Here is a 20,436-nt window from a genome sequence, read left to right on the forward strand (position 1 = left end):
CACACATTTCCCCTTACTTTTTAGGAGGGAAAAAGTGAGTCTTATAGAGCAAAAAATACGATAGATATCATTGTTACAGGGAAGGGGTGTTGCTGCAAGGGGGAGACTTACAGCCCTCTCTGAACCCTGGGTGCTTTGACAAGTGTAGTAGTAGTAGTAGTAGTAATAATAATAATAATAATAATAATAATAATAATAATAATAATTTATTATTTATACCCTGCCCATCTGGCTGGGTTTCCCCAGCCACTCTGGGTGGCTTCCAACAAAATATTAAAACGTGTTAAGTGTTAAACATGAAAAGCTCCCCTAAACAGGGCTACCTTCAGATGTCTTGGCCTAGAATTCCTTGGTTTTCACAACGAAAGGCAGTGAATTGAGTCAAACCCCCTGGCCTATCTTGCTCAGTGACCTGCTTGAGACATCCTCCAAGAGACTCAGGCAGGAGTCTGAGATTCCACTGAGCTATGGCCCTTTCACCTTCCCCCATAGACGTCCACGTGGAGAATCTGGAGCAGGACCTGCACTTGGAACAAGCAAAGGTGGTATGCAGAGGGAGGAAGTGTCACGTGGCAGGCCCAGCTTGCACGCTCTTCTGCGACACCTACAGCCTCCAGGGCGAACTACACACTGTTTTGGACTAAGTACACTTTGAACACCTTCCAGCCTTCGGAAGAAATAAACAGGAGAGGCAGGTCTTGGGTTGCGCCGCTGTTCAGCCTGGATGTCTTTCACCGTCCCTTAGAAACACAGTGCAAAACAGTGATCCCAGCACAGACGGCATTTCCTCTTGTCATACTTCCTGGCCTTAAGGATTTTGGGAAGGATTTCCACGTGAGAGGGAGGAGGCACTTGTTTAATCATCCGCTCGGTTGTTTCCTAACGGAACGATGCAGCCCTTAAAATTAAAAATCCCTTTGCAAATGCTATTTTATATTATTTATTAAAAAACAAACTACAAAACCACAAGTGCACAGAGTAAGGTAAGAAGAAAAAACAAGACATACCATCCATGTAGAAAACAAAGGAAAAATATTCTGTACGGTACCAAAAAAAGAAAAATTGTCTTTGTAGTTAACCCTTTGCAAATCACAATAGAAGAGAAGATAAATGAATGCCTATATATATATATATATATATATAAAGATGCTTCACTTTGGCTGAGGGATCGTTTCTTAAATCCAGGGGTTAGCAAACTTTTTCAGCAGGGGGCCGGTCGACTGTCCCTCAGACCGTGTGGGGGGCCGGACTATATTTTCAAAATAAAAACAAAAATGAACGAATTCCTATGCCCAACAAACAACCCAGAGAGAGATGCATTTTAAATAAAAGCACACATTCTACTCATGCAAAAACACGCTGATTCCCGGACCGTCCCCGGGCAGGAAATAAAAGGCGATTGGGCCGGATCCGGTCCCTGGGCCTTAGTTTGCCTACCCATGCTTAAATCTGACTTTTGGAGTCTGGCAATGCCACTAATAGGAACGTCGCCCGCACTGGCTCACATTATGCTGCCGCGTAGCTGCGCGCGAGAGCGAGAAGGTCCGCTTATCAGGATCTTGCAGGCGGCAACTCCGCCCGGGGTGGAACTAAGGCAGGGTGACCCCAGATGCCTCACCCCCATCCCGGGGGGGGGGGAAAGGCGGAGTGGGGTTTGGGGGCGGGAAATGCAGCGAGCAACCCGGCCGCGATCGAAGCAGCTGGGAGGAAACCTCTCCCCGGATCTTAGCCAGCAGCAGCAGCCAAGAACTCGGGCCAGACCCCGAGGGGCGGAGACGCAGGAAGGAGGCGCCTGCGGAGCCCTGCCCAGCTCAGGCAAGGACACCTCCTTCTTCTCCTTCCTTCTCCGGCTTTCTCCATTCTCGATCCCAGTTACAAAACTCCTCGTCATCCGGGGACGGCTTGCTGGGCGAAGATCATGGTTAGATCCTGGGGAAGGCGGGCGGGAAAAGGAAGGTGGCTTTGCTAAAATGCGCTTTTTTTTTTTTTTTTTTTTGCAAGCCGTCGGAGAATACGCGTTCCAAAAAACACGAGGTGCTTTAATTCAAGATCTGTGGGGTTTTTTTTGTATTTTGGCTGCAAAGCAAATTGCACAGCGCTTCCAAGCCATCGCCCCTACCATCGGCTATGAATATGCTCGTTTTGTAGGGTGAGGTGTGGGGAGGCGGAAGTGTGTTGGGTTTTTGGGGGGTGGGGAGACATGTTGGAAACCCACTTTCTGAAGCCAGAACTGGTGGGAAGAGGATGCGGCTTTTGGAGGCGGCCTTGCGCTTGTCCAAACAGAATATGGGGTGTGTTTATATGGCAGAATTAGGGGCTGATCTTTTCATAAGGCGGGTGTTTAGTATGAAGGAGGGGGTGGGGGTCCAGGAAAGCAGCTGTCTGGGGGGCGTGAGTTCCCCTTCTTTATTAGGAGGTCGCCAGACATGGGAGGGATTCTGTGCCAGGGAGACAGCTGTCAGGAGCAGCTTTGCTTTGCTTATGATATTATGTTTATGTAATCCTTACAACAACCCTGTAAGGTAGGCCAGTGTTATTATTTCCCCAACCCCACCCCCCATTGCAGACAGGAGGGGTGGAGGCTAAAGCCGAGAGAGAGAGAGAGAGAGAGGGAGTGGCTTGTGCAAATTCAAGCTGGCAGTGACCCGATCTTGTAGCTTAGGCTCTGCTAAGCCAGCTGCCCTGATGCAAGGTTACCTGGGAGGGGGGTCATGTTTGTGGGGTCAGGTTTCACGTGGTTTGAGGCGAGAGAGGGTCTCTGGGGTGGAATTGTGGGGGGTCCGTGACTGGGGATGAGGAGGGGGAAATTAGATTGTTATAGGTCTTTCCCCTCGGTGAACGTGGTGGGAGATTTAAAGCAGAACATGGACTGCAAGAAGATCAAACCTCTCCATTCTGAAGGAAATCAGCCCTGAGTGCTCACTGGATGGACAGATCGTGAAGCTGAGGCTCCAGTACTTTGGCCACCTCATGAGAAGAGAAGACTCCCTGGAAAAGACCCTGATGTTGGGAAAGATGGAGGGCACAAGGAGAAGGGGACGACAGAGGACCAGATGGTTGGACAGTGTTCTCGAAGCTACCAGCATGAGTTTGACCAAACTGCAGAAGGCAGTGCCTGGCGTGCTCTGGTCCATGGGGTCACGAAGAGTCGGACACGACTAAACGACAACAACAACAAAATACTAAGCATGAATACTCTAGGTCATCGGTTCTCAACCTGTGGGTCCCCATATGTTGTTGGACTACAACTCCCATCATCCCTGAGCTCTGGCCTTGCTACCTAGGGGTCATGGGAGCTGTAGTCCAACAACATCTGGGGACCCACAAGTTGAGAAAGGCTGTACTAGGTGCTTGTTTGTTGGTGCAACTGGTGAATGGAGGAAAAGCAAGGAGCCTTTGGAAGTAGAGGTTGGGAATCCACTGCCTTCCAGATGTTGATGGACTCCAGCTCCCATCAGCCTGCCAATTAAATAGTCAGGGATAGTAGAAGTTGTAGTCCCAGGGGTCTTTCAGGGAAGGCTGAAGGTCTTGGAAGGAAGTGCAGGGAGGTCCTTGGGAAGTAGAGGGTGCAGGTTGGAGGTGAGAAATTGTGTCCTTTTGCAAGACTGTCAAGAAGACTAGACTGGGGAGGGGGCAGGAATTGTCTGGGATGGTCTATGGGAGACTTGCTCTCTTCCCATTAGCTCCCAATGCCAATTTGTCCAAGTCCCTCAAAGCCTTTGAGGCTTTGGCCTTCTCTGCAACTTGGCACTGACTCCTCAGAGTAGCAGCAAGTTGGGCAGAAAGGTACCCACAAACACACCTGTGTACACCATGCTTACATTTGGGGATGCTGTGGGTGTACTTGGGCTTTGGGTCTTTCTTCCCAAGGAGGTCAAGTTAGCCTTCTCTCTGTTAAACTTTACATCAAAAAGTGAAGACTTTTTTATTGGCCCACTGAGATAATTCTTATTCAGCTGTGATTTTTTTTTTTAAGCCTCTGCTGTTTTTTTTTTTTAATTCATTTTTATTGGGTTTTTCATTTTTACAATGTCTGTAATCATTACATTACATTCAAGTTTCAATTTCCCCTTTCCCTGCTGACTTCCCTCAACTTCCATCCCTGGTTTATTACATCTCATATTACATCCTGCTGTTTATATATACTTCTGTATTATCGTGCTATTAAGTTTCTTGTTTTTTTTAATAAATAAAATTGCCAATGTTTATTTAAATCCTGCCAATGACTCTATTTTTTTTGTTTTTTTTCTGCAAATATGATGTAAAAGGTTCCCAGTCTGTTTCAAAGTCACTATTGTCTTTTTCATGTAGTTAACTTTGCCAACTCTGCATAGTTCATTAACTTCTCTTGCCATTGTTCCTTTGATGGCATTTCTCCAGTCTTCCAGTTCTGTGCTATCAGAATTCTTGCCGCTGTCGTCACATAATGTCTGTTTTTCTTTTGGCAGTTGTCCTAAAATTCCTATCAAAAGGGCTTCTGTTTTTTAGTAAATGTCATTTTAAAAGGCTCTGCTGTTTTTAATTATTTATTTTTAACTGTAGTTTTATATTTATGCTGACCTTTATATAGCATGAATGCTGCATATCACTTATACGCTCCGCTTTTAACAATGTGTATTATTTGCATGTCATTTATATGTGCTGCTTTTCTGTGCTAGGGGCTCAATAACCGTATTGCTATTGGGGGCCCTAGTACAGAAATGTAGCACTACAAAAATGTAGTAAAGGGGCCCCTGACCATTAGGTCCAGTCGTGGCCGACTCTGGGGTTGCGGCGCTCATCTCGCTTTATTGGCTGAGGGAGCCGGCGTACAACTTCCAGGTCATGTGGCCAGCATGACTAAGCCGCTTCTGGCGAACCAGAGCAGCGCACGGAAACACCGTTTACCTTCCCACCGGAGCAGTACCTATTTATCTACTTGCACTTTGACATGCTTTTGAACTGCTAGCTTGGCAGGAGCAGGGACTGAGCAAAGGGAGCTCACCCTGTTGCGGGGATTCAAACTGCCGACCTTCTGATCGGCAAGTCCTAGGCTCTGTGGTTTAACCCACAGTGCCACCACTGTAAATAAAAAAATAACAGAACACGCATTGTTGAAAATGTCATGTGCTGTGTCTTTCCCTAGGTGCCTGAGCTGGAGAAAGCGACTGTCCGAATGAAGGATCCTGAACGCGTAAAAAATGTAATTTCAGCCCTCAGAAAAGGTGGGGTAGGAAAATTCCAGGTGCGTGCTCCTGTATTCATCTGTTTGTTGTACCCTTAATTTATCCCTCCCACCCATCCTCTTCCCAGATGTATTGCACAAGCAGCTGCATGAACCTCAGAACAAATTTTTACCTCAGGCGCTGCCTGGTTTTTGTCTTTGTCTATTTACTAGTGAAATGCATGTCAAATGATGAGAACAGCATGGGCTTAATGAGAAGCCTTCTCTTTAAAGTTGTTTCTTGGGAAATATGGCAATTTGGGGATCATCTGGATTTCATGTGAAAAGTCAGGTTCCCCAAACAAGTTCTGTTAACTTAATGCTTTCTGCTGGTATCTCTCCAGCCTGCATCAGAGAAGTGATTTAAAAGCAGTTGGCAGACTAACACTCACCAACATCCAAAACTATTACACATAGATATAGGAGCTATAGAAATGCTAAAATGAAACTATGGCAAAGATTGAATGGACTCATTTGTCATGTGTCACCAAAGCACAACAATTGTAGTAAATGGTAACACAGACTTTTATTTCTTTCTTAAAACTGCACTTATTTGAACGTAATTCGCTTTAGCTCGGGTGAAGATGTATTGAATTTACCGGTCACTGCCTGACTAGTTTATGCTAGATACTGTTTTCTTCAAAGCAAGAAGAAACAAGGTTATATTGGCTTATTATCTGTCTTAAGCAGAGTTTCCCTCTGTAAACGAAACCTGGCATCCTGTGACGTTGCTGCAAAAAACAAATGTTTTGACGGTTTGACAGGACAACTTGGAATGACTCCAGCCCACTGTAACTTTAGAATTTATTTGGTTCCTTCTCGGTCTCAGTTTTGAGCCTGTTTAGTGTGAAGCACCAATCACTGGATGGAATCACTTGATGTGCGGAGATTCCATCGTGCCTTCCCACCTCCCCAGTTGATAGGCACTGGGAATTGTCCCTTAGCCCACCAAACAGCAAATGGGCAGGCTGAAGAGAGTGCAGTTGTGCAAATGGGGAGATCACCTTCCTCCACATTTAAATCACACTCCATGCAGGCAGCTCCAAGCAGCTGTTTGATGAGCTAAGTGAGTGACACTTGACAAATTCAGCAGCGGTGATGGTAGCAGTGGCAGGCTGCAGTACAGGCCTGCAGGCTGCCCACCTGAGATTACCTGGTAACTCTTGAGAGTTACCAATTTCTTGGTTCCCTGAATCTGTAGAGTAGTTTCTTGGGCTAGGCAATGAATCCTTTGTAATCTCTCTCTCTCTCTCTCTCTCTCTCTCTCTCTCTCTCTCTCTCTCATTTTCCCTCCTTGTTCTCTCCAGGTCATTTCTGATTTTGACATGACTCTGACTCGGTTCGGGTTCAACGGTCGGCGCTGCCCTACTTCCTACAGTGAGTCCAGTTTTGGCCCTTTGCTATTTCATCTTTCTCTTGTAAAACACCACTGACTTTTATCTCTCCCTCTTGGTCCCTCCAAGCCTTTGGGACAGTCCACATATATATTGGCCTATTCCTATCCCTTTTTTTTAAAAAAAAAATGGTGACACAAACCATTCATAACGTAAGAATATTATTCACCACCGTGAGCAGGGCAGTGGGGGGGGGGGGTAACGGAAGACAAGTTACAACAATTAACTATAACATTGTTCACTGCTCCTGCTCAGGCTGCACAGAAAAAGCATTTTGGTTCCTGAAATTCATTCCAATTGTGCATATAAAATTGTAATGGTTCTAGGGGTTGCTTGTGCGTAAGTTGCCGCCACTCTTGGCTTGGTTGTCTGGTTGAACCCTTTCTGTCTGGACAGCCCTTCACTTTGTGGCTGTCTCAGTCGCTGGCAGAATCCGTCTGGGCGTTTTTTGAATCTCTTCCAGCAAAGAAGTTCTTTGACGCAAAGTCTCCTCCTACTCTCCCTGCGCGGAAGTCTTCTGCGCAGGGAGGGAGTGGGCAGCGGAGGACCCGTGCTCTCCCCGCTGGTTTCTGGCGAAGAGTCTTGGAGCCTCCTCTCCAAATCCCCTCTCTGCCCCCCTTCTCCACTGGTGTTACACTGATTTCCTTCCCCAGCAGATGGGCTGCCTCTCTCCCTACTGGGACCCTCTCTGGCATCCCTCTGGAGCCTTCCTTCCGCCTCCAGCTCTGATGGCAGTTCCCTGACAAAAATATAACTGATAGAATTCTACTGGATGTGAAATTAGTGTGTGAAAGCAGTCCAGATGCCATGATGCTCCAGATGGTGGAAATATCAGGCACTATCCTGGTGCCCACTTGGTCACAAGTGGTTAATAGTCAGGTGCAAAATGTGCTTGGCGCCTGGCTAATTTTGAACACTAACCCCAAATGAGAGTAAACTGATTCAGAGTTGTTTGCAGATGGTACCTGAGTAAATACTTTCACAAGTGGTGGTCCTGGGAGAAGCTACAAGAATTCTGGAAAACAGTATTTTACAAAATTGGGCTTATCACGGGTCAAATACTAGATTTAGATCTCGGGATGGTGTTATTTTCCATATTTGATGAGGGGAACCAAAATGTTACTAAAAATGGTATACGTGACAAAAAATAATAATTGTTATAGTAGTTAACCAGACCTTAATACGGTATTTATAAAAATGAATATTATATTTGGAATTTGGCATTTTTTGTGTGTGTGTCTCTTCAGATATCATAGATAACAGCCGGGTCATCAGCGAAGAAGGCAAGAAAAAGGTATGAGCTTTCATATCTTGCCATGCTGATATTTTAAAGTCTAAACGTGACTTCCCAGTTCCATTCCCTCCTGCTGTTAGGAGCTCAAGGAGCCTTAAGTTCTATGAGGGGACTAAGGCTTTGAAACAGAGAATTCTCCATTCCTTCTATTGAGAGGTTAAGACCTCATGAATAAAGTTGAGTTCCCTCTATTCTACAGTCTCCGTGTAGGTTTGACTTCCCTGCAACTAGTCCCCCAAGCAAGAAACCAAATAGCAGATAACATGAAGATGCTTTTTCTGTTTCTGTCGCCGACCCCCTTGGGGGGCTGTACCCAGCAAGTACTGGCTAACGATCAGTACCTATCCCATCCTCGTAATATGATGGGGAGCAGGCTATGCAGTTGGTTTCCCAGTCCTAGCCAGAACCTCCATCTTGGAAAACCTCCACCTTGAAATGTGCGTGTTTTATCTTCTGACTAGCTAAATATCCCCCCTTCCTTTTCTTGATACTGGGAACTGTTCTAGCTAGTGTGAGAGCCAATGTGATGTAGTGGTTAAGAGCGGTGGACTCGTAATTTGGTGAACCGGGTTCGCGTCTCCGCTCCTCCACATGCAGCTGCTGGGTGACCTAGGGCCAGTCACACTTCTCTGAAGTCTCTCAGCCTCACTCACCTCACAGAGTGTTTGTTGTGGGGGAGGAAGGGAAAGGAGAATGTTAGCTGCTTTGAGACTCCTTAAAGGGAGTGAAAGGCGGGATATCAAATCCAAACTCTTCTTCTTCTTCTTCAGCTAAAAGATCTGCTCCATCATTACTACCCTATTGAAATTGATCCATACCGGACCACGGAGGACAAGTTACCCCTTATGATAGAATGGTGAGTATTTGTGTCAGAGGAGGTGATGTTTTCCTTAACGGGGAGGAAGGGTGCTTTCTTCCATTACAGAACACACACACCCCAACTCCATTAATGAGAGCCCCCCCCCCCATTTTTTAAATTAATTTTCCAATTTTATAACAAACATAAAAGAAAAACATTACAATATATAAAAAACCCCGAACAAACATATATCCTAGCTGTTAAAATCCTATTTTAAATATCATTGTTAGATGACTTCCTCGAATCCCCCCTAGCTGAGTTTCCATAGAACTCATTGTAGCAGTTTTCCAATATCCACTTTCAAATAAAATTAACTTATTCAATTAACATCTTTCGTTCTTCTCATAATATTTTCAATCCAAAATGTTGTACAATTCAGCATATTTTACTCCTAGGCCAATTTGGTACTTACAAGTAATTCTACTTACGTTATCTTAGAATAGCTAACTAAGTAGTCCTTGATATTCTTCCATTCTTCTTGATGCTCCTCCTCTTTCTGTTCGCGGATTCTTCCAGTCAGGTCGGCCAGCTCCAAAAAGTCCATCATCTTCATCTGCCATTCTTCCACTGTTGGTATTTCTTGTAATTTCCAGTTTTTGGCTAACAAAATTCTTGCTGCAGTTGTGGCATACAAAAACAGTCTAACATCGTTTTTGGGCAATTCCAAACCTATTATTCCAAGTAGAAGGGCTTCTGGCTTTTTAAGAAATGTATATTTCAACATTTTTTTCAACTCATTATAAATCTTTTCCCAGAAGTCTTTCACCTTGGGACATGTCCACCACATATGATACATTTACATTTCCACCACTAACGAGAGGTTTGAGGATCTTAAAAGGGATCGGGGGCACAGACACATCACCTGAGACAGGTCTGATCTGTGGCGGTCAAGCAAACACGAGAATCGCTCATGTGCTTGGAGAAACAAACTAACTAGAGGTTCTGTAAGCTCAATAGATACACCCACAGAGGACTCCTGGTCCCTGATAGGACAGGTGTGTGTGTTCCAGGTGGACTAAGGCCCACGACCTCCTGGCCCAACAGAAGATAAAGAAAAGTGACATCGCCCAGGTTGTGAAAGAGTCGGATGTCATGCTCAGGTACAAAATTTGGATGTTGTGTGCAAGAAGAGGGGGGCGGGCAAGTGGGATAGGGGAACAATTTTATTTTTGTGGTCTGTGTCCTCCTCTGCTTCAACCCTTCCTGAATTCACTGTCAGGGCAAGGTAGAATTTTGACATTTGAAATAGAAGTGTGCCATTGTGTTCCGGAGTTTGAGGGCTTGCTGATTTTTCACACGCCTACTTGACACACAGAATGCAGATATTTTAAACTTGCGAGAAGCCAAGTTACAGGGAACAAGGCAGAGGGCCTTCTCGGTAGTGGCAACCACCAGGTGGAACGCCCTCCCACCAGATGTCAAAGAGAAAAACAACTACCAGACTTTTAGAAGACACCTGAAGGCAGCCCTGTTTAGGGAAGCTTTTAATGTTTAATAGATTATTGTATTTTAATATTCTGTTGGAAGCCGCCCAGAGTGGCTGGGGAAACCCAGCCAGATGGGTGGGGTATAAATAATAAATTATTATTATTATTGTGCAGTCGTTGGCCAGCTTAGGCAAGGAAAAACATGGCTGTGGATGGGGAGATTTGGGAGAGAAGCAGGGCTGGAAGCCATAAACGAGGGAGAAGCAGTCAGAGCCTGAAAGGTAGTTGTTCTGTCACAAATGATAGCATTTATATATCATGTTCGATGTATTCAAAGCATTTCACATTTATTAACATTTAGGCTACTAGGGTAGGTCAGCTTTATTATCCTTGTGGAAGGGGTTGAGGAGACAGGTTTATCTAAGGATCTTTCCACACATTCATTTTTTTTGTTTTTAGTTAACGGCACAATTAAGATGTAAATCATGATTACAAGAAGTGTGTCTCATGCACGTACACTAGTTGGTGATCTAGGATTGATGGCGGCTTCCTACCAGTCGAAAGTGGGTTTGTCCCATGTAACGTGTGCCATATCCCTATAGCAGGGTGCATTCAAGGCAACTAAAATAATAAGCAAAAACTTTGTGTTAAAATGATTGCCAAGCAAAATGTTGCGTTAAAATAATTGCTTTAAATCTAGTTTCCCATTGTTATATTGTATGTTTCCTTTTTTAAAAAACCATGCATACATACGAATTGGTTAATTTAATCACTGCAATATTTTGACTGTGTTCGGAGTTTGCAGTAAGCCGTGGTTTAGTGAGCCATGAATGGAAATAGCCTTGTGTGTTTCACCATTTCCGTCGAACGTTACGCTTCCTCTCTTTCTTGCATTCAGAGACGGCTTCAACATCTTATTTGACCAGCTTCACCAGAACAAAGTACCCCTCTTCATCTTCTCGGCAGGTGTGGGTGATGTGCTAGAGGAGATAATTCGCCAGGCTGGGGCATTCTATCCCAATGTCAATGTGGTCTCCAACTACATGGATTTTGACGACAGCGTGAGTTGAGCCCACTTCACTTCCCCCAACTCCTATCTGCCCTGGCATGGAAGTGGTGTGCCAATCCGAACACTGTGTGTGTGTGTGTGGGGGGGGCTTAGAAAGTTTTGGGATGGTATTAATAGGACGGGATAAATGGAAGGCAGGTGTGTGCCTTCTGGGGTCAGCCAGAAACTCCCAGGCTCTACCAGGATGAGCAGAATTTTGGTTGTAGTGATAGGTAAAGCTAAAGGGACCCCTGACCATTAGGTCCAGTCGTGGCCGACTCTGGGGTTGCGGCGCTCATCTCGCTTTATTGGCCGAGGGAGCTGGTGTACAGCTTCCGGGTCATGTGGCCAGCATGACTAAGCCGCTTCTGGCGAACCAGAGCAGTGCACAGAAATGCCGTTTACCTCCCCGCCGAAGTGGTACCTATTTATCTACTTGCACTTTTATGTGCTTTCAAACTGCTAGTTTGGCAGGAGCAGGGACCGAGCAACAGGAGCTCACCCTGTTGTGGGGATTCGAACCACCGACCTTCTGATTGCCAAGCCCTAGGCTCTGTGGTTTAACCCACAGCGCCACCCATGTCCCACGGTTGTAGTGATAAAAATTATTTATAAGAGACTTGGTCCCAGGTCTCATTGAGCCATTGACACAACCACACCTCTCTGGTGCTGTTCAGCGAAGAGCATGGGCAAAGAAATAAGCTGGATGAGAGCTTTAAGCGCATATGGCGGATAATTTGTCACAAAGATGACTGAACAGGTGCTATAGGACATACTCATGTTTACTACATCCAGGTGAGGAATCATTTTGCTGTATAGGGAAGTTTTTAATGTTTAATGTTTTACTATGTTTTTGTATATGCTGGAAACCACCAAGTGACTGGGGCAACCCAGTCAGATGGGCAGGGTACAAATAATAAAATTATTATTATTGTGTCATCAAGTAGTTGTCCACCAGTGCTGTTTGTTTGGAGTTTATTCACACTTGCCTGGTGATGAGGGTACTTGAACCCTTGGAGGTGTGCTGTGACATGTTTGCTAGGCACTTTGAAGGTAAAATCACTCATCTCTGTGATGACTTGGATTCCATATTTGTGACAAATTTGGGTGAAGTGTCCAATGCAATGCCTAGGCCAGTTTCGTGGGATCAGTTTAAGTCGTTGAGGCCTGAGGATCTAGATAAGGTGCTTCAAAGAAGCACCAAGGTTGTTGTCCATTCAGCACCTGTGCAATACTTTACTTTTCCTTTTCTTTTTTCTATAATTTTTATTAAATTTTCTGTTTTACATTTTAGAATATTCATTTAACCAACCTTAAAATTTCAGTGACTTCCCTTCTTCTCTTTCCATGGTTCATTTTACAAAACATAAATCCCTGCATATTTTATATAAACTAAACCATTCAGTATTCAATTATTACATCCATCAAAACTTTTTTTAAAAAAAGGTTTAGGGTTACTCTCATTTTCCTACTCATATTGAAATACTGCCCCTCAGTGAGGGCAAACTTAGATTCACAAAATGTTTAGGGGTTTTCGTCCCTCTGCGGTCCCCCCCCCCCCAAAAAAGCACTGATTACATCCATCAAAACTTATTTACACTGTTGAATTTATCTTAATGCTGCCCATGTTTTCAAATAAACACAGTTTTCCTCCATATATATTCAAAAAAACATTTTCCAATCTTCTTTAAATGTATGTTCATCTTGTTCTCTTATTCTATGTGTTAGGTCTGCAAGCTGCACATTTTCTATCAGTTTGAGTTACCAGGGAATTCCCAGGTGTTAAAAAAGGTTATTTAGGCATGCCACTACTGCGTCTGTTGTTTCCTTAGCCCCAAAATGGAAATTGAGCAAAGTCCCAACTAAAGAAGAATGGTAACTTAAAGACTTTGCTTTTTCAGTGAGCTTTCTAAGAGGAGATTTCTATTTGTGTTGGATCTTGAAGCATTTCTGTACATGCAATTGTTTTAACTGTTTTTATATAGGTGTTTATTGTGAAATTGCCTGGATAAGCTTCAGATGAAATGATTTGTAAATTGAAAAGGACACTGGACCTGTGAAAAAATCAAAAGCTTCTCGAACATAGTATATGACGAGCTTAAAAAAATGTTTAAGTATAACTTTATGAAAAATACAGAAGCTTTTCTACTAGGGATAACGGACACAGGTATAGCAAGAGAAGATCAGAAAATATTCCTCTATGCCACAGGAGCGGCAAGGATCCTAATTGCTTAAAATTGGATAAATGAAATTGTGCCATCAAAAAAGGAATGGCAAGACAAACTGTTAGAGTCTAGATTAACAGAGGCAATTAGAGATCACACTAGACAAGAGTTTCAAAAAGCATGGGGGAAATGCAGAGAATACTTCACAAAACAGTGCCCTAAAATACATACCTGGACTTGTTTCGATTAATGTCTGCAGGAGACTTTGTGGATATTTAAGTTATAATTAGAAAAATCTTAATAATTATTCATAAAGGAAACAGCTTATAAGAAGTAAATAAGGAGGCCAGATACAGGATAAAGGAAGTCTTTTATTTGGTTGTTTGTATTGTTGTATGTTATGCTTATTGTATGTTATGTTCATGTTTAATGAGGGCGGATTTCTATATTGTGGGGTGGGGGGGGGTTATGTTATGTTAAATTTCCAATAAAAATTATTAAAAAGAAAGAAAGAAAAGGACACTTAACGACTTTGAAGTAATTACTGCTGAGTAGTTTGGCTGCACACAAACACAACACAGAAGCTGCCTATCTCTGCGACTCTCGTTTATCTCATTTGTTTTTGTGTCCTCCATTCAGGGAGTTCTGCGAGGTTTCAAAGAGCCCCTCATCCACACCTACAACAAGAACAACACGGTCCTGAAGGATACAGAATATTTCCAGCAGCTGTGCACAAGGACGAACATCTTACTCCTTGGAGATTCCATGGGCGATCTCAGTATGGCAGATGGTGTCGTTGATGTGGAGAACATCCTTCGGGTTGGCTTTCTGAATGACAGGGTGAGTTGGGATTACCCAGCCGGGCACAGCTGACTGTGGAAGGGCTCTGAGACAAGGTGAGATGGCCCTTTTGGGTGGCAGACTTGGAGAGCTGGGAAAATGGCCATGGGACCATGAAAAAATCGTGCTCCACCCCTTCTTGTGCTGTCAACAAAGGCTTGATCTGCAGAAATTAGCAGAAAAAAGCATGGAGCAAAGCTGTCAACCATCCCTTATTTGGCGGGAAAGTCCCTTATCCTAGCGCTGTGTCCCGCTGCTGTCCCTTATTGATGATGTCCCTTAAATTTCCCGGGTTTCAAAGGAAGCAGCTCCTCTCCCTCCCTCCCTGCCAGCCAGGGAGGAGGGAGGCTCCAACTGTGTTGCTTGCCTGCATTGCTCACCCAATAAGGAGTCTAAGAATGACTGGGGGGTGGAGCTTGCATGCCTTGTTCCAATCAAATCGTCCGCGTTGCCTGGGGACTTGCCTTTGCTCAGTGCTTCCCAGTGGAGAGGTGATGGTGGTTTCCCTTGCTGCATCCCCTTTGCTGGGTTGCTGTGCTGTGGGAACCACCGTTTGAGGCTTCGTTTGGCTGCTGGCTGGGCTTTCTGCCTTTGGCTCGGAGCGTCTCAGTAGTTGAATATACCTGTGCTTGGAAAATCCCTTATTTTGGCTGCTGATCCCTTATTTTTGAGGCTGCTGGTCCCTTATTTTCAAATCTGTAAGTTGACAGCTATGACATGGAGATATATATATTATTACCTGCAGATCAAAACTGGTGTTAAAGGCATCGCTGTGGTGGTTGATAATAAGACAAAGCAGTAGGCAAATATGAAGATTCATTCAAGTGGCTAAACAAACGAAGCATGAAGTTTGCTTGCAAGCTTGAATGAATGAATAGACTTTATTTGCGTAGCCGACAGGCCATAGCATCAAAGGACAAACACCGACAAAAATACATTACGAATATAGTTACCATAAAATCTTATGACCTATTAAAACCCTAGGTAGAAGCTGGATTATCATTCATCCATAACCCTCTGTCCCATGGGCGGCGGCCTTTTCTCTGATAGATTGTTCCAGGTCGGTTAAGTGAAATTGAAAGATTATAAATATAAATATAACCTCGGAGGGACGGTCAGGACAGGGAGAAAGATAATAATAACCAGATGCAGATAAATTAATAATCTCAGTACTTAAAACTTGGCAGAGGTAATAAAATAATAATAATAAAACGTAATTATAATAATAATAAGATCCTAGGCGAGGAATCCGGGTGATGACACTGATGTCGTTCAGATAGCAGCTCTCAGTCTCATTGCGCTCTCGATAAATTTGGCAACCTTCTCTGTTGTCGAGCTGTTCTGGTCGGCTAGGAGTGAGAAAAATTTGGCTTCACAAGAGCGGCCCGGGATGGCAGATAGGAGCGGCGTGATGGTCTCGTCCCTGAGATCTTTATATAGGGAGCAAGACAAGAGAATGTGTGACACAGTTTCTACGTAGCCAGCTCCACAGGGGCAGAGCCGGTTCTCGAATGAAATTTTTTGATATCTACCTTCAAGAACAGCTGAAGGTAACATATTTAGTCTGGCCAGTGTAAAGGCCCGTCTGAGTTTTAGAATGGTTAAGGTAGACAAATAAGGTGCCCGAAAATCAAAGTGGGAGGGGGCAAATAAGCGTACCAAGCACTAAATTTCTTAATATAGGCCAGATTATTCTGCCGCTCAATATCCTTCATGCGCTGGTCAATAAAGGTTTTTGCCTTGGGGAGACCCATTTTCAGGAGATGCTGTGCTTGGAGGCCACATGTAAGTAGTTTTTGATGCACTACTTTGGACCACCGACTTCTATGAGCATCTCGTGCTACTAGAGGTAGTAGTCCGGATGGGTTTAAATTTAAGCAAAGCCAATTTTTGAATGTTCTTAACCAGGTCCGGGTTTCGATGGAGAGGAGGCCAGTCTCCAGCCGTAGGGCCGCATTTGGTGCGCATGGTGGAACGGCTAGAATCTGTCTTAAAAATTTAGACTGGACCGTTTCAAGTGTGCAGCAATGATTTCCCGTCCAGATTTGGGCCCCGTAGAGTGATTGCGCCAAGGGTTTTGCTTGAAAGACCTCCAGAGCTGCTGGGATATGTCTGCCCCCCTTCGTAAAGTAAAAGCGAGACAGTATTTTGGCGCTTTGAGATGCTTTTTCCCTAGCATATTTATGATGGGCCTCCCAGGCCCCTGTTGACTGGAAAACTACTCCGAGGTATTTGAAAATTTTGACCTGTTCTATTGGCTGATTGTCCATCTCCCATCTGTGATGTCTGTGTCTCCTAGCGAAGACCATGACTTTGGTTTTTTGGTGATTAACCACCAGTTGATCTCTCCTGCAGTAGGCTGAGAATTCTCTTAGTAGCCTTTTGAGGCCTACTTTAGTTCGTGATAAGAGAACCGCGTCGTCCGCATAGAGGAGCGCTGAAATTGATTTTTCGGCCAATTTGGGGGCATGAAACTCCGGGGATGTTAGGTATTTGACCATGTCATTTATATATAAGTTGAATAAGGCCAGGGCTAAAATACAGCCCTGCTTGACTCCTTTGGTGGCTGGTACAGGGCCAATTAGTTGCCCATTTACTGAGGTTCTTACATATAACTTGGAGTCTTTATATAGGCTTTTTATCAAGAATAGTAATCTTTTGTCAATGTTGGTGGCATTGAGTTTAGCCCAAAGTTTGACTCGTGAGATCAAGTCAAAGGCCACCTTCAGGTCAATAAATGCTGCGTATAAAGTCCCACGTGTTTTATTGACGTATTTGTCAATAATGTGTGCTAATACGAAGCAATGGTCTATTGTTGTTCTGCCCTGTCTGAAGCCGGCTTGCTCCTCTGCCAGAACCGCCTCAGTTTCCATCCAGTCAATTAGTTTGATGTGGAGGTGTTTGGCATACAGTTTGCTGGGGATAGTAAGGAGGCTAATGGGTCTATAGCTCGCTGGATCTGCCATAGGACCCTTTTTATAGATTGGAATAATTACTGCCTCTGTCCAGCAACCAGGTATTATGCCTGTTGAATCGATATATGTAAATATTGATGCCATTATAGGAGCCCACCAACTGATAATGTTCTTCATGAGCTCTGCTGGAATGTGGTCTATGCCCGGGGCTTTGTTGTTTTTCGGTTGGGCAATTAGTTTCCCCACCTCCTCTATGGAGACAGGAGGCCAATATGGTAAATTCTCGGAGTAGGCACTTGGATCATTGTGCTGAGCTTTGTCGTCATAGAAGAGGGTTTGAAAATATTTCATCCACTCCTGGGGTTCTACAGTACATGTGGGACCAATCCGCTCCTGGCCCAGGAGGCCCATAATGGTACGCCAGAAGGAGGTTGAGTCTCATTCGAGGCCTTCACTAAATTACACCAGGCCAATCTCTCAGCGTTTTTCTGCAAGCTTGCAGTTCTCATGCTCAACTCTGACACCCCCTTTTTTGGAACTTTTGCTGTTGATATCTGAATGCATTCTTGAATTTGTGAGAACTGCAGGCTTGCAGGCAAATGGCACACTTTGTAACAAATAGTAATTCTAACCCTGCGGATTAATTTAAACTAACTTTAAAACACATGTTCTAGTGCAAGGCTGAACTAACAATTAGGTTAGAGGTTATTTTATTGGCATTGGTAACTGGCTCCTCTGGGATCATCTTGGGTGATGAAGAGCAGGGTGGAAGCAATAGCTGATCTCATGGAGGAACCCCTGAGGATCTTTGAAGTAACTAGAACACCGCTTGGAAACCACTGTAACAACACTGTGCTAGCCAGTGCTGAGTACCTGTAAGACCTATTCATCCTCCCTATGAAGGTGACCCAGAAACTACAACTAATCCAGAATGCAGCAGCTAGACTGGTGACTGGGAGTGGCAGGCGAGACCACATAACACCAGTCCTGAAAGACTTACATTGGCTGCCTGTACATTTCTGAGCGCAATTCAAAGTGTTGGTGCTGACCTTTAAAGCCCTAAACGGCATTGGCCCAGTATACCTGAAGGAGCGTCTCCACCCCCATCACTCAGCCCGGACACTGAGGTCCAGCTCCGAGGGCCTTCTGGCGGCTCCCTCCCTGCGAGAAGTGAGATTACAGGGACGCAGGCAGAGGGCCTTCTCAGTGGTGGTGCCCTCCCTGTGGAATGCCCTCCCACCACATGTCAAGGAGATAAAACAACTATCTGACTTTTAGAAGACATGTGAAGGCAGCCCTATTTAGGGAATTTTTTTATGTTTGATCGCGTTTTTAACATTCTGTTGGGAGCTGCCCAGAGTGGCTGGGGAAACCCAGCCAGATGGGCGGGGTATAATAAATTCCTCTTCTTCTTCTTCTTCTTCTTCTTCTTCTTCTTCTTCTTCTTCTGCTTCTGCTTCTGCTTCTTCTTTCTCTCTACATGCAGGTGGAGGAACAGCGGGGGAAGTACCTTGAAGCCTATGATATTGTGCTGGAGAAAGATGAAACGCTGGACGTGGCAAATGGCATCCTTCGTTTCGTTTTGGCCGAAACAGCCCAAGCCACACAGCCCACTTGTCCTTGACAACAAGCTGCCAAGAGATACTCCCTCCTCCATTTCTTACTGCCCTTTGCTATGCCATAGACACATACCAGTTCTCCCCGTTTCTTGCCATTGTCAGTATCCTAGATCATTAAAACTGAGCCGAGCTGACATGTAGCCTCTTCTCTCAACCACCCTGTTCCTTACTTAAAACCCAATCCTGGCTGCACAAGGCAAGACATGTGGAATCGCCTTGCGGTACATTTCTCGGCGGACCAAAATGTAGAATTTGCGAGGAAGCAATCGGGCCTCTAAAAGGCAAGCCAACGCTTGAAGTTTCTCATGCTAGATTTAGTTGCGAGGACGAATTTCCAGAGTGAACCAATTGCATTTAAAATCACCCCTGGGCTATGGCAACTTTCAGGTTTGAGTTTCTGCTGGGTTCTTGTTCGCAGCAGGCTGATGATGTGAAGGGGTTGTGGACTCCAAACTGGGCTGTTTGCACCTCCTTGTGGCTTTGCCGCATTGTGCAACCCGATTGTGCACATAGCGATCGCTTCATATAAGCAGAGAACACCCAGATTCCTTGTTTTGCAGTGGATTCTTGCAAAGTGTTGCTGCAGGTTTGCAGCCTGCTGTCTGCTAGGTGTGGGTTGATGCAATGTCAGCCACTCTGTTCCTCTTTAAGCCACACCATCCCTTGCTGTCCTATGGCTTCCTCTGTTGCAGCAGACATTCGGACAATGTTTCCTTAACGGCATTGTCTATTTTTTAAAAAGGCCACAATTTGTGTTTATTCATATGCAGAGTCCCCCTGCCCCACTGCATGTGAAACATCTCTTAAAACGAAAATCTAAGTATAATACGGGGTGCCAATGGTGAAATTCACTTTTCAGTCAAAGCACAAGCCAGTGATTTAAGAGGACATGAATGCTCGTCTGCTGTATTGAACCAATCTGATAAAGTTGGAGGTCTTTGGCAGAAACTCAGGCATGTAAAGTTGGGTAAAATACCTTGGCTATACTCTTGGCAGGTGAACAGCCTAGCTGGAATCCTACAAGCTTGAGGCAAATGTTTTGTTTGGGTGGAACTGGTGTGAGTTGGTACAATTTCAGTTTCCTTTAGGAGTGTAACTGTTGTTGCACGCTGGACGAAACAAATGTTTACCTTGGGTAGTTTTGCCCTTTAAATGCCAGTTCAAATGTGTGGTAAATCATCTTTTAAAAAGATACCTTGTTTGTTACGGGGGGGGGGGGGGAGCTTTATATGATTGGAAGTTTGAAAGCCAGGTTGAATATTCATCATTGAGACAGCACAGTAGAATGGGATATTCTTGTATGAGTTATACAAGACAGTTTTAAATAAGAGCAGGAGAATGGCATCTTCTAAGCATTCAATTCCACCCCCTAAAAAAAACATGCGTTTTGACAGGGTTTCTTTTGCACTATTTTTGGTTTCACCTTTCCCCTGCCCCAATTTTGTTTTACAAAGAACAAATCACCCCTTCCCAGTTTTCTGCACAGAATCCAAGAACGTTGAATTGTTTGGGTGTGTTTGTTTTTATTATTCAAAGGACATGTAAAGATAATAAAACAGAGATTTCCTATTTTGGGAAAAAAAAATTGTATGCATATTGCTTGATTGTCTGGCTGCTTTAATCTAAATTCTTTTTCTTTTTTCAAATACAACACCACCACAATATGCAAGGA

The 20,436-nt window shown here is 44.4% G+C and overlaps 1 protein-coding gene across 2 annotated transcripts; it reads left to right on the forward strand.

Moving 5' to 3' along the window:
• Positions 1-1,664: 1,664 nt before the first annotated feature.
• NT5C3B (5'-nucleotidase, cytosolic IIIB) lies at positions 1,665-18,898 on the forward strand. 2 transcript variants are annotated; one of them, XM_079949989.1, is made up of 9 exons: positions 1,665-1,921; positions 5,126-5,204; positions 6,511-6,580; positions 7,845-7,891; positions 8,662-8,747; positions 9,761-9,850; positions 11,076-11,238; positions 14,030-14,230; positions 18,632-18,898. In XM_079949989.1, exons 3-9 carry the CDS (start codon positions 6,529-6,531, stop codon positions 18,767-18,769), a joined length of 777 nt encoding a protein of 258 aa, XP_079806115.1. In that variant the 5' UTR covers positions 1,665-1,921; positions 5,126-5,204; positions 6,511-6,528; the 3' UTR covers positions 18,770-18,898. The 2 variants fall into 2 exon arrangements, with proteins under 2 accessions (XP_079806115.1, XP_079806114.1); XM_079949988.1 differs by having other exon boundaries at positions 1,666-1,921; positions 5,126-5,224.
• The last annotated feature ends 1,538 nt before the right edge of the window (positions 18,899-20,436 follow it).

Source organism: Podarcis cretensis (genome assembly GCF_951804945.1).
Source record: "Podarcis cretensis genome assembly, chromosome: 13".
In the NCBI taxonomy this organism is placed as follows: Eukaryota; Metazoa; Chordata; class Lepidosauria; order Squamata; family Lacertidae; genus Podarcis; species Podarcis cretensis.